This window comes from Hypomesus nipponensis, chromosome 21 (genome assembly GCF_054491055.1).
Source record: "Hypomesus nipponensis isolate SF chromosome 21, ASM5449105v1, whole genome shotgun sequence".
In the NCBI taxonomy this organism is placed as follows: domain Eukaryota; kingdom Metazoa; phylum Chordata; class Actinopteri; order Osmeriformes; family Osmeridae; genus Hypomesus; species Hypomesus nipponensis.
Genome location: NC_140381.1, coordinates 12,761,133 through 12,774,934, shown reverse-complemented (window position 1 = coordinate 12,774,934; position 13,802 = coordinate 12,761,133). Strand labels below are relative to the sequence as shown.

The 13,802-nt window shown below is 39.5% G+C and overlaps 1 protein-coding gene across 1 annotated transcript in view; it reads right to left on the bottom strand.

The window, feature by feature from the left end:
* gpr179 (G protein-coupled receptor 179) overlaps positions 1-13,424 on the bottom strand; it is a 62,232-nt gene extending 48,808 nt beyond the window's left edge. The window contains exons 1-7 of the mRNA XM_084685981.1: positions 12,520-13,424; positions 12,125-12,233; positions 9,985-10,093; positions 8,868-9,112; positions 5,537-5,605; positions 4,562-4,671; positions 4,149-4,387 (exon numbers count right to left, since the gene is read on the bottom strand). Coding sequence (XP_084542107.1) covers positions 4,149-4,387; positions 4,562-4,671; positions 5,537-5,605; positions 8,868-9,112; positions 9,985-10,093; positions 12,125-12,233; positions 12,520-13,424 — 1,786 coding nt within the window. The remainder of the gene's footprint in view (positions 1-4,148; positions 4,388-4,561; positions 4,672-5,536; positions 5,606-8,867; positions 9,113-9,984; positions 10,094-12,124; positions 12,234-12,519) is intronic.
* Between the last annotated feature and the right edge of the window lie 378 nt (positions 13,425-13,802).

The following is a 13,802-nucleotide window of genomic DNA, read 5'->3' as shown; positions in this document are numbered from 1 at the left end:
ACCGTTTGTCTCAGCTGCTTGTGTGACGTCACTTAGACACTTAGACTCTGATAACGTGGTTTTTGCCCATTTGAAGCCATGCTCAACACGTTTGTATCGTTACCAATTGTTTTGAAAAGTCGATACCGCTTCGTGAGCACGGTATCAAGCGTATTATCACTAGTAATGGCATGTTTATTGTAGAGTGGGAGTAATACTTGTTCGAAGTGTGTTGTTTGGTGAAACAGTGTAAGGGTGAGAATAACCTGATGGGTGTTTGTGTATTTGATGGAGGACAGTTTGTGAGTGTTGTATCTTTTGTGTTTGTTTCTTGTAAAGGTTTTCAACCTGAAAAGACGTGTTGCACTGAAAAGAAGTATTTAAACCAATGACTGACTTAAATAAATCGAACAAGAATGAAGAAACTGTCTGAGTCGTTTCCATTTTAACCCTGTTGATGATCAAGGCCTTTTTCAAGTTTGGGCAGAAGCTAAGAATCTTCTGATAACTTGACAGTCACTATGTAAACTGAACTTCGCCAGAACTTCTCACCATCACCAGAAATTCTTCTCAACATCCCAGCCAAACCCTCCATCTCCCACAATCTGTCAATCACATTCACATTTCCCATTTAGTCATTCAGCAGACGCTCGTATCCAGAGCGACTTTCAGTAAGTACAGGGACATTCCCCCGAGGCAAGTAGGGTGAAATGCCTTGCCCAAGGACACAACGTCATTTTTGCACAGACGGGAATCAAACTGGCAACCTTCAGATTACCAGCCAGATTCCCTAACCGCTCAGCCACCTGACTCTCTCCTCCAATCACCCTAGGATCTGCTACAATGACCCCTTCATACTCTGCCAGGAACCTCTGGGTTACCATGGATGACAAGCTCTCACTCATGGCCCACATTGCTGCAGTCTCCCCGTCGTGTAGATTCACCCTCTACAACATCCAGAAGATCAAGAGATACCTGTTTTAGCATTCCACCCAGCTGCTACTCCAAGGTGGACTACTGCAACTCACTTCTCGCCAGTCTCCCAGCATGCACAACCCGCCTTCTCCAGAAGATGCAGAACGTAGAAACCCGGCTGGTCTTCAACCTACCCATGTTACCCCGCTCCTCATCTACCTTCACTAGCCACCCATCTCGGCCCGTATCCGATTCAAGACCCTGGTACTGACCTTTTGAGCAGTGAACGGGGCTGCACCTGCCTACATCCAGTGTCTCCTCCAGCCATACACCCCCACCAGCAACCTTCGGTCTTCTTCTGACAACCCTCTGGTTCCCAACTCTCAAGAGTGCCTGCTCCCAACCCAAGCTCTTCTCCTGTCTGGCCCCCCAATGGTGGAATCATCTCCTCACCTCCATCAGAGACACTGACTGTCTCCCCACCTTCAAGAAAAGGCTAAAGATGCACTTGTGCCGGGAGTACAACGGTACTTAAAACTTAAAACCGCCCGCGGGCCTGAAATGCTGCCCCTTCCTTCCCCAGTTACTACGCACTAAATGTGAACAAATACATTTTTTAGACTGCTACACGTTATACATCATTGGCGTCAATCGTGAGAATCAGATGAAGCACTCCAATGTATTCATGCTTCAGTTTTTGTGTTTCAGTAATACTAATGAGGGATTTAGCTATTATACATGATAGTTCTAAGTACCACCTTTCATTAGAGATAACAATAATAAAAATAATACCTTTTTAGCTCTCTCTTGGAAGTCGCTTTGGATAAAAAGGCCTGCTAAATGTAATGTAATGTAAATGTAAACTAAATAATGTCTCACTGGAAACAAATAAATGTCAAAAATATATCGTCATATCAATATTTTAGACTGCCTCTCAGCATTGGTAACATGTCCCACACAAACATACTATTTGTCCCACATTTGTTTGTTTGGGATCTGGGCACCCTAGTGTGTGTGTGTGTGTATGTGGAGCTCAGCCCCCTTTGTTGGAGGTTTGGGTTTGAATAATAAAGCTGAGTTAAGGGGTATAAGTAGCCTGGCTGCCAGGCCAACTTCTCCCGCCCACAAAAAAATGTGGTCGGGAAGTTGGGTCTGGAGGGTCTCGTATTGGGAAACAACTACAGAAAACCAGAATCTGGGCGTACCAATGAAATTGCCAGGGCGGGCTTTATACGATTATGGACAGATGATCAACAGTAACGTAATCACCCACGTCACAAAAGAGCGCTTAAGTGGAATTCGTTTTGAACAAACAACATATTACGTTGCTCTGATTGGTTGTAGGTCTATCCAATTGAGCGAAGAGGCATTTGTTTTCCAGGCTCGTTTGAAACACGCCCCGTAGTCAAAGCCCAACGGAGAGTTCTCAGACTCATATTCTGACTAGAATTATGAGTATGACAACGTCAGGCTAGGGTATAAGGGCTGACAGATGAAAATAGACAGTTTGAGCAGTTGTTTGTGAATCAGCTGGCAGACTGAGTGAAGTACGTTCAGGATGAGATAGTATTGGACTTGTATGGTTCATAAGTTAATAATGTAACTTCTGCTGGTAAGGGGGAATTTTCTGATCGGTGAGGAACAATGGAGTATTAGTACTTTATCCTGTAGTCAGGATGAAGCCAAAATATTGATTGATTGATTATAGTAATGACTTTGTGCAGACGTATACTGATTGAATTGACAAATGTTAGAACTATCCTGTATAAAAGGCTGTGTCTGTCTTGGGTCTAGTATCACTCTATCCTGTGGAGCGTCGACTTTCAAGCTTTCTTTTGATAGACGGATCACAAAGATCTTTGTTACAGTACTTTTGTTACCATTGGTGTTAATAAATATTTGGTTAATGCGGCATCCTGACTATTTTCTCACAGTTACTGCAAAATGTTCACCACAAAGGGCATTGCAGCAGTTTATTTTCTTATCTAGTTAACTAAACATACTAATGTTACTTAAAAGTTAAGCTAGCTAGCTAAAGTTTTATTCTACCAAGCTCCTCACTTTGGCCACGTTCAGTTTTGTCTGGCATACCTGGTGCTTTTCTTTGGTAAGAAATTTGGCAATTGCCTTTCTGATTCTTTCATTTACTTTTTCTCTTTGTTTCCTCACTTTACTTTTTTGAGCCCTGATATTTACCTGTGGTGAAGCATTTTGACTTGGCTAGTCAGGTCCCTTTACATTAGCTTCATATCGTCTGTGTTCTGCACATCTGACTGGCCAAGTGTTTCGACCACACAATTTTCATATAACAGTGTAGGGGGTATCAGTTGACAAGTTGAAATGTGTTTTAATGACCATAGTATTTAGATGGTACTGTTCCAAAATTTGGAATACCACATTTTTGCCATACCATATCCCCAAAAGTGTGGCTTTAATTTATTATATTTACATAAATGTCTACATGTGTATGAATTGATTGGAAATGTCTTTGTTATTTTCAATCCAACAGATGTTGCCAGACGATATCAGAGTGATGCAATTAGCTGATTCTAAAGATGGACGACTTTGTTGTTAGATGATCCTTAGAGAATATCCTACATTAATACACTGGCTGCCACAAAACAAAAACAGAGAAAAAAAAGCTTCTTAAATGATTTTTCCTTTAACCCTGTAATTTGTTTATTAATTTAATTTATTCATTTAGCATTCATTTTATCCAAAGCAACTTCCAAGAGAGAGCTTTACTAAGTGTATAGGTCACTGATAATAACAACAAGATAGCCCCAAAAACATTGCGGGTAGCCAAAACATGAAGCACACATTGTGAACAACCAAAATAAGTGCCAAAGAACCATTAGAGCATGTAGTTAAACAAGTTACAATTAAACAACATAAATTGCTATAAGTGCAAGTTTACCTGTAGAAAAGCAAGCAACAGTAAAAACTTGTATATATTTCACAGCGAGTACAACAAATTAAATCAGTTACCACTATCCAACAAGAGCAACAAGTCTTTAAGCAAGAGTCATTGTGATCCTTGAGGAAACTAACATTTACCAAATTTATGATCAATTTAGAGGTTATTTGTCAATTATCATGAGCAAATGTGACTGCTTGAGCAAAGTGAGTCAATCTTCTTACTCAAGTACACTCATTTAAAGCTTATCTATTGGGATTCTTTTGGCTAACCTTAGATTCAATAACTGTAAAACCAAAACTTTATCTGTTGTCATGTTAACATGTTGTCCACTCACCTACTGCCATCATGTAGTCCCAACGATCAAGGTCACACAGGCTGAAGCCTTGCCCATCTGATGTTGTGAAGGTTATCAGCAAAGGGACATTGCGGTCACGATTCTGTAGAACACCAACAGTCCATGCGCATAGGAACCAGCTGACAGTCAACACCATTATTCCCAGCATCCTCAGCAGATGAGTACTGGACATGAAGGGCACTCTTTGTGCCGTGCGGGAGAGGAACACCTTTAGCACCCTGTTTGCACAAAAATACATCATTCAGTGGACACACACTACTGTAAGCTACTGTTTGTATTGATATTAAGGAATACAAACCACGTACATACAACTGATTTAACTGATACAACATATCCTTAGATTGGACTTTCACAAAACACAGCTAATGATCAAGCTTGACTTCAGAACTGACCGGTACATCTTTAGTGTAACCGTTCCATATACAATAGCGAATCCCAGCATTCGAACCCAGCGGAGCAGGATGCAACGGAAAATGCTGGGCTTGAAATACAAGATGAAAACCTCAGGGGGAAACAGAGTGAGAAAGAGAGATGTAAGCCTCGAAAAAGTTCAGAAAACATTGGGACCTTTTGCTCAATGGTCCAAGGTTAACAACATAATATTAACTGCATTTGTAGGTAGTTTGCTGATCATTCTAAGTTCAAACCAGTCAGTTCACGTACTATATATCTCAATATCTACTTACAGTAGGTGTAGACTGTATATTTGTCTTAGTTTGTCAATGCACCACTGACAACATCAACATAAGCAGATCAAATTACTCTGTTGCTTAAAGTGGTGGTTAACATCACAGGGATGTCCTTGAGAGAGATTCATTATATATAACCTTTCCCTAGGGGCAGGGCTGCATGCGCTACAGTTTGTGTTAAAACAGTGCATAAGCCTTTGTTATTCTTTGTTACCTCCTTGACTATCTGCTGCACTTACTGCATGCACAATTTGTAATTGCTGAACAAATAAATGTAATCGTCAAATGTTAATGCAATGGGATGTAGATAGACTACACTTACCAGGGAAACAACACAATAAAGCTGGGTTTATCAATATTATAGTGAATACAGTAGCTAGACTGAAACAGTGTAATGCATGACATAGCTTTTTGCATGCCCTAATCTCTCAATAAAACACTTCCATCCATGTTTGAGATTAATGGATACATTAATAATTGACCCATGACTGTGGTAATAAATCTATAGAGATAATCCTTCACCACATTTGAGCAATGCCATGTTGTTTACACCATTTGCCCCCACACCACAACCATTACCTCCTACCCATTAAAAACTTTCCATTATAATATAATCCTGTGCAGTGATCTGAAAAGAGCACTCTAATCTCACTCCCCATCACTCATATTCTCACTCACTGGGAAGTACAGGAGCAGAGAGCCAAACAGGATTGTCTCCAATAGCAAGAGACCCGATGCTCGTATCCTCTTAGGGGAGAAAGAAAGTTTTAAATTGTGAATCAGTTAGATATTGTGAGGGTGAGAGGAGACATGATTAGTTCAACATGATTGACTTACTTTACAAAGGTTTTTGTAAATACTCAAGTGTATTGTATGATGTTTTGTGTTGAAAACCATGTTAGATCTATAATTAAATCAAATTGTAAATCCAACATGGTATTGAACACAGAAATTGCAGAGATTCATGTGAAAGGAAACCAAAAACTGTTAAATGTTCTAAATTCACTATAGAAATAGTTTTCTCTATGTATTGTGGACAAAAATAGCCAAAGACAAGAAATACAGGAATATGGTATAAGTATGTTGAGTTCTTTGCTGAAATAAAGCCATCGATGAAGTGTTCGACGTAGCAAAAGTGTCCACGGTTGTTAAATTACAGCATTAACATAGTAATGTCACAGTAATAACGCATTGACTGTAAAAAGAATGGACGGCATGACAGCTCCTCAAAAGTGAAGCCAAAATATTTTGATCGCCCCCTGGTGGCTAACTGCAGTATATGTCATAAGTCCCGCCTCGTCCATGTCAGCAGATGGGACATGAGCCAAACAATAGGAACTAAGTGCACATCCACATTTTCTTTCCCAGAGACGGTTTCTGTCATTTTAGGTAATTCTTATCACGCTGATGTCTGTTCACATGCAAATTTTTCTGACCTGTTTGTTTTTAATTAGTTATTTGACGATATAACAAGAAGGCCCTTAGACCCTTTTTACTGGGGCATGTGCCCCAGTAGATTTCTGCTGAGGCCCAGTAAAATCTAAGTTTGAGTTTTAACAATTTACTTTATTAGTCAATACATTAATTTAGATTGTAATATATTAATTTATATGACATATTTCAATATATTATATATGGAAATACATGGGATAACATATTGATGATAAATATATTATACACTAATATATATTCATGTGATATATTGCAATACATTGCAGAATATACAAATGATGCCGTTTTCCATATATTGCAATATATGGAACATGAATATATAATATATGTGGTTATATATCCCAAAATATTTGCAATCATGTATTTATACATAACCACCATAATGTATGCCACTGTATATGGAAAAATGTATGGGTAATATATGTAAAGATACAGTGTCACATGTATGCTTCATATATGGTAGAATATATTTAAAAAATATGTACAATTATATGGAAAGATATATTGTACAATGCATGTGTACATATATGAGAACATGCCCATACAATGTACAGACATATATGGTGATATTTACATGTAGTCATTTAGCAGACGATCTTATCCAGAGTGACTTAAGTAAGTTACAGTAAGTACAGGGACATACCCCGAGGCCAGTAGGGTGAATTGCCTTGCCCAAAGACACAGCTTAATTTTTGGCTTCCAGGAATCAAACCGGCAACCTTCTGATTAATAGCCTGATTCCCTAACCGCTCAGCCATCTAGTGGGTATTCTAATAAGGTTGTCAACAGCAGTATTTCAAATGGAATCGAAATTCAAACAGTACCACCTTCTAACTTAAACAGGGGCCCCCAAAAACGTATTTACCGTAAGATTGAAATTTATTTAGGGGGAAATGGCTAATTTAAAAGAAGTTTGCTGGAAGCGATCATTGTCAGTATATATTTCAAATATTTTTCCATATAATTTTACCTATATTTTAAAATATATTCCACAATATATTGAAACATCTGTACATTTATTTAATGTATATCTTTCCATAGTATTAGGATTCCCCCGTCAGGAATAGGCTTTAAGGTGACTTCCCCCTAAAGTACCCTGCCAAGTTTCACCTTAATATGTGAAAATATGACTGAATTAGAGCTGTGTGAGCTTGGACCAAATGTGACTATAATTGCCATAGGAGAAATGTCTTATTTTATTATTTAGTAACTGAACACTGGAAAGTCTACATCTTGGAATGGCTCAATTGGATGAGAGGTTGTGCTGGTAAACGAAGGGTTCCGGGTTCAACTCCTAATAGGCTTTTTTTTTTTACAGAACAGTTTCTAGTTTTCTGGGTAATCGCGGTGTAACTATCTATCATGTCAATTTTACAATTGTACATATAATTCAAATATATTTCTACCATATATTAAACATACATGTGACACTATATCTTTACATATATTACCAATACATTTTCCCATATAAATCGGAATACATTATGGTGGTATTTATAGACATAAAATTGCATATATTTTTGTATATATAAACACATATATTATATATTCATGTTGAATATGTTGCAATATATGGAAAACGGCAATCATTGCTGTATTCTGCAATATATTGCAATATATTACATGAATATATCATAGTTTATAATATATTTATAATATATTTATCATCAATATATTATCCCATGTATTTCCATACAATATAAATATTAAATCCCATATATGGATATATATTGCCTAATGTATCACATGATATTTTCCAATATACTGCAATATATTTTCCTTCCGTAAGGGAAGGTTAGTGTGTGCTTGCGATTGGGTTTGGCGAGTGTATTGGTGGGACCTCAATACCGCGGCTCCACCACCCGATCACTACTGCGCAGACTCTGGCTCCAAATGACATCACAAGCGCAATATGGCAGCACCCGTATACAGGATAAATACATGTATTCATTTAGCAGACGCTTTTATCCAAAGCGACTTCCAATAGATATTTTGGCTTCATTTTTGTACAGTAGGAGGAAGCAGAGACGCGTTGTTCATTCTGTTTACAGTCTATGTAAAAACACTATTAATCTAGTAATGTTTAGCGTCTGACAGCAAAATAAATATTTATATAAATATCAAAAAAGGTTTTCCTCATGATGCTTGTGTGTGTATTGCCACATACGACTTCAAGAAGCTATCTGCTTCTGTGATTGCATTTATTGATCAGTAATTATAATGCATTTTGGCTAACGAAGAGCAGTACCATGTTGTGCCGCTTGACTGGGTTTTATTCTATAAAAGACAGTTTACAGCATATGGTATGAATGGTACTAGATCACTACCACTATCATAGAGAAATCAGGAAAAGTCCAAGACATGGTCTGATTATACCAATGCATAATCTTTATATTTTTTATATCTTTATAATATAACTGTCCATGATGGCTTCAAACATCAAAACAATGAGCTGCCTCTCATTATAATAGAATATACTGTATTTTTTCAAGACAGTAGATGTACAAAATATGGTAAAAACACCATTGCTGTGCTCAGTGGAGTAGAACTCACTCACCCTGCTCCGTCGGTACTGGTAGGCCACTAGCATGCTGATAAACACCAGTAACATGAAGAAGCCTTGGACTGCCAGCACAACTGCCCTGAGGAACCAGTCCTCCTGTACCCAGCAGGGGGAACCGTCCTCACAGCGCCCGCAACCAGGCCAGCAGGGTAGACAGATGGGCAGGATAGGGTAACACACAGTACCACCACCACCCCTGCCACTGCCAGAACTGTTGCTCCCATTGATAGTTTCGTCCACTGCATCACCCACAACATAAATACAGACAACAAATTGCTCATAAGAAGACACACACATACACAGAAGAGTGACAAGAATGACAACAATCAGATTTGATGTACTCTCTAGAGACTACTTAAATGAGGAAGACATCATTACTTTAGCCATCGACATTGATGTGTGACTTTATAGGACATGGACATTATAAACAAAATGTACGATCAAAACCCTGTTTGAATTGTCTACAGTTTCATTGAGAAGGTTGGGAATATTTGAGACATTAAAATTGATTTAGCTGTCAATTCAATTGCTTCAGTAGCTCAAATAGATGTTAAATTTGCTGGCTGAAGCTCCAGTTTTCAGTTTTTGCTAGGTTTCACTCCAATTTAAACCTGTTCAGTTTAATATGTTTCCAAAGATATTGTAATTTGAAATATATTGATGGTATATTGACATTGCAAGTGATTTCAGGCCATACAAATACATATGCATACAACATGCATCACTCCTGACAACTTCTATACACCAAAATTGTTTGCCCAGACCAGACTCATAGAAAATCTAAATGTCACTCTGGAAATGACTTTACAATGAAACACAAGTGCCCAGCTACCAAAACTATAACTGAGCTTACTGTTAAAAGCATGTCTTTGAGTTGCCGTTAAACAAAAGCAATTAAATAGTCTGCAATTCATGTAACTGCATACGTATCGTTTGTGTGCCTATCCTTGCAACCAGCTCAGTTCTGGGCAGGCTAGCTGGTTAAGGGGTGCACTTCGCAAACCTTGATCTGTCATTGAACCCCAGGCCAGATAATGCATTGAGAAGTTGTGTTAGAGTTTGTTGACTATTTACAGGGTGATATTACATACTGGATCCAGACTGTGGACACTGATGGGCTTACATGTGTCCTGATTGTCAATTGGAGGACTGTAGTATCCATCTTTGCAGCGGCAGCAGTACTGCCCCAACTGGAATCCCTTGCCTCGGATTGGCTCACACTAATGGAGAGAAAAGAGCAGCAATATTAGTTTCTAATATATCATTTAGTTTTGTTATTAAGTAGAGAGTGTATCTCAGTGTAAAGAAGCCCCCCTCCTTTTTATATCAATTGAAAAGAACAGATAGCAATTGCAGTTTATCAATCATCAGTTGTCCTGATACATATCAATTTCAAACCTACTGTCTATTTATATCACTAGGAAAAAGGTTTCAGAGAAGATGTCAGTTTTTACAGGAAACAGTAAACCAATATAGACAGTTAGAGATACAGAGTAGACACTTGAGCGCGCTCACTCAGTCAGGAATGCACATTTTATTGCTGCGTGTTAATCTAAGTAAAAACCTACATCTAAATGGATACGTAATGCCTTGAGCAAGAGCATTATCCCTTTTTGACCAGCATTATGAGTGCACACTATACGCTTACAGTAAACACTGTCACACACACATACACAAACATGCACCGCCTATCCCCAACACACAAATGCAAGTAATCTTACTCTCAATCAGGCACTGTTGTGGCACAGTATCTAATAGTTTAAAGGGTTCAGTATTAATGACAGTAATAAATTATGCAGTCATAAGGACAATTTAATACTCTCGTCGAAGCACTGTAGTGAATGTTCCCATCTCAATTTTTGTCCTGTTTGTGACAACCTTCCATCAGCCTACATGGTTGCAACATGTTACCAATGCACTTAAATCTTAATGTAATGGTATTGGTGACACAACTTTTAATGCTTGGATGTTCATAGGGAGAGTTTTCTATTTTTTTAGTCTTTCAGTAAATACCAACTCTCAACTGACGTAAAATCAATACCAATGAAGCCCCAAGGGTTTTCGGCCAGTAATAGTTTTTTTGTAGTTGTACTCGGTGATCTGTTAGTGTAGCACATGGGTGACATCAGATTTTGAGATTGTACCTCAGTTTTTTTAATGTCTGTTATGAAAGCAATGGTGTATGGAGGGGGGAAAGGATGTCAGCACTACTGGATTATAATCTTAATCTGACAGATCATCCCTCCACCAAACAGCACAGAGAACTTTAAATAGAACATTGGGATGAGAAGTAGAGGATTGGGTTGGATGGAACAAATGAAAGAGATGGAGGAAATCCTGAACAGGGATAATGGTAAAAGGGAATAGTGTCTCTTCTATGAGGGGAAAGGAATACCTGAATGATAAAAATAGAACTTGTGTAGCCTATTGATACCTGTATCAATAGATAAATAAAGATACTACAAAATAAAACATTTTAGAAAGTTCACTGCGTATTTATGTGAAATGATAGCCTGACGTCATACGCATAATTCCAGTCAGAGTATGAGTCTGATAACTTCCCGCTGGGCTGTGAGTATGGGGCGTGTTTCAACCAAACTCGTAAAACAAATGCCTCTTCGCTCAATTGGATAGACCTACAACCAATCAGAGCAACGTAATATGTTGTTTGTTGAAAACTAATTCAACCCAAGCGCTCTTTGGTGACGTGGTTGATTACGTTACTGTTGATCATCTGTCCATCATCGTATAAAGCCCGCCCTGACAATTTCATTGTTCCGAACAGCTCCTGTTTGGACATAATTTTTCCCCAACCGAGCTTCCACAGACCCAACTTCCCGACCAAATTTGTAAATCTGATTCCTAAGGGAGTCAGATGGCTGAGCGGTTAGGGAATCGGGCTAGTAATCAGAAGGTCGCTGGTTCGATTCCCGGCCATGCCGTTGTGTCCTTGGGCAAGGCACTTCACCCTACGTGCCTCGGGGGGAATGTCCCTGTACTTACTGTAAGTCGCTCTGGATAAGAGCGTCTGCTAAATGACTAAATGTAAGTTGGGCTGTTTTGAAGTGCATCCCTCCACAACATCTTTGGTATAGATAAAATATTTGATTTAGATGAAACAGCTTTGGTAAGTATTCTTAACCTAAGGTTGATTTAAAGATAGCATAAGATCATTATGTTATGGCATGGGAATTCTAACCTTTTTTAAATATGTCAGGATGGTATGTATGTTTATGGGAGCAGTATTTTACCTTCATAGTCGTGCGGTTGCACTGGTGTGTGTTGGCAAACCAGCCATTACCCATGGCACATTGGTCCACATCGAAGTCCTGTATATTTACATCCACACGGATCACCCCCCTAGCAAAGGAACACATGCATATGCACATACATAACGACATATACATACATATACGACATATTGGTATTATTCACCCCATTTTACAGTATATAACTTTTAGTTTAACATTTCCTTCAGTGTTACATCTGTGTTTCTCTCCCAATTGGCAGACTTTATTCAGTTTGGCTAATTCAATTATTATACCTATTGAATTTGATACTAAAATAAATTATAGTCAAATGTTGTTAAAAAATGGGTGTACTGACACTGGTTCATCAACATGACTGGACAAAGGCAGGTCCTGACCTGAACTCTGGGGTGAGGTCAGGCTTGAGGCCATAGAATGAAGTAGAGAGAGTGACCAGCCACCCAGGTAGAAAGCGTCCATCCTCACATTCCAGGTAGGGGACATCCCCCCAACGTACTCCAGTTCGATTTGTGACATAGCTGTCCCCTTGACCCCATTTTGGTGTGTCTAAGGTGTTAAGGTCATTGAGAAGCACCCGTTTGGACAGGGCTGGGGTAGGCTGATTGTTGGAGGGAAACTTGAAGTTGGTGAACCAACTGTCATCTGGGGCTGGGGCCGGAGGATGCAGGCTCTCCCAAGCATTTGATAAGTCCTGGAGGAGAATTAACTGAACTTTTGGGGTGGAGCTTCGGGAAGCACGGAGCAGCAGCTGTGGCACAGGGGAGGCGGGGTCAGCATCAAAGGTGAGTAGCGCACGGCGGATAATAGGATCGGCCTCCAGGAGGGAGCGGACCAGGGCATGGTACCACTCCATGTCTTCTTTAACACTGCTTTCTCGCAAGTCACTGGCTTGGAAAATCATGTTCAGGAAGTTGGCTGTATTAACGAGTGCATCCATCGCTGGCTCGAGGGGGGTGTCGAAATTCAGAGGCAGTGTGCTCATTTGCCTGTTGAGACTGTACGCCCGAGTACACTCACCTAACTCCAAAACGGTGGGGTCTCCGCTGAAAAGAAACGCTTCAGCTGGTGTCCAGTCCTCTCCTTCGGCCTCCGAGTGTACCCGATCAGGCATAGAGGGCTGTGTGCTGCTCGAGGAACTTCGGAAGGTTTCTGTTCCTTTCATTCTGGAATCTGTGACGTATTCAGACTCAGTTGTAGCTATTCCAGATCCTGGGCCGACCTGGGCAGAGTAGAAGGGAGGGAGCAGCAGGATAAGCAAAATACGGTAGATTGTAAAATACATCATGGAACTGTTTCCAAATATCCAGATTAAAAAATAAATAGTTTTTTTTCTTTTTTTTATCTCCTCTCAAGAAATGTCACATTGCCGTCAAAGCTTGCCATTCTCGTGTGTTCTTTCTTTTTGTCTCAACTCTTTGACTGGTTGTTGTCATATGGATAGAGGTGTTCGGATGTGTAGAGAAGGATTCTGTGATGTCAAGTAGTCGGTCTGTAGTGCTCTTATATACACACAACAGTACTATTCTCCATGTATGCCCACACACACTCTCTCTCATAACCTCTCAACTACACATCCAGCCTTAGTTAGGAATCCCACAACACTGATACAAATTCTGACATATTCCAGTGCAGTTCTTTTCCAAGCATATCCAGCGTCCTT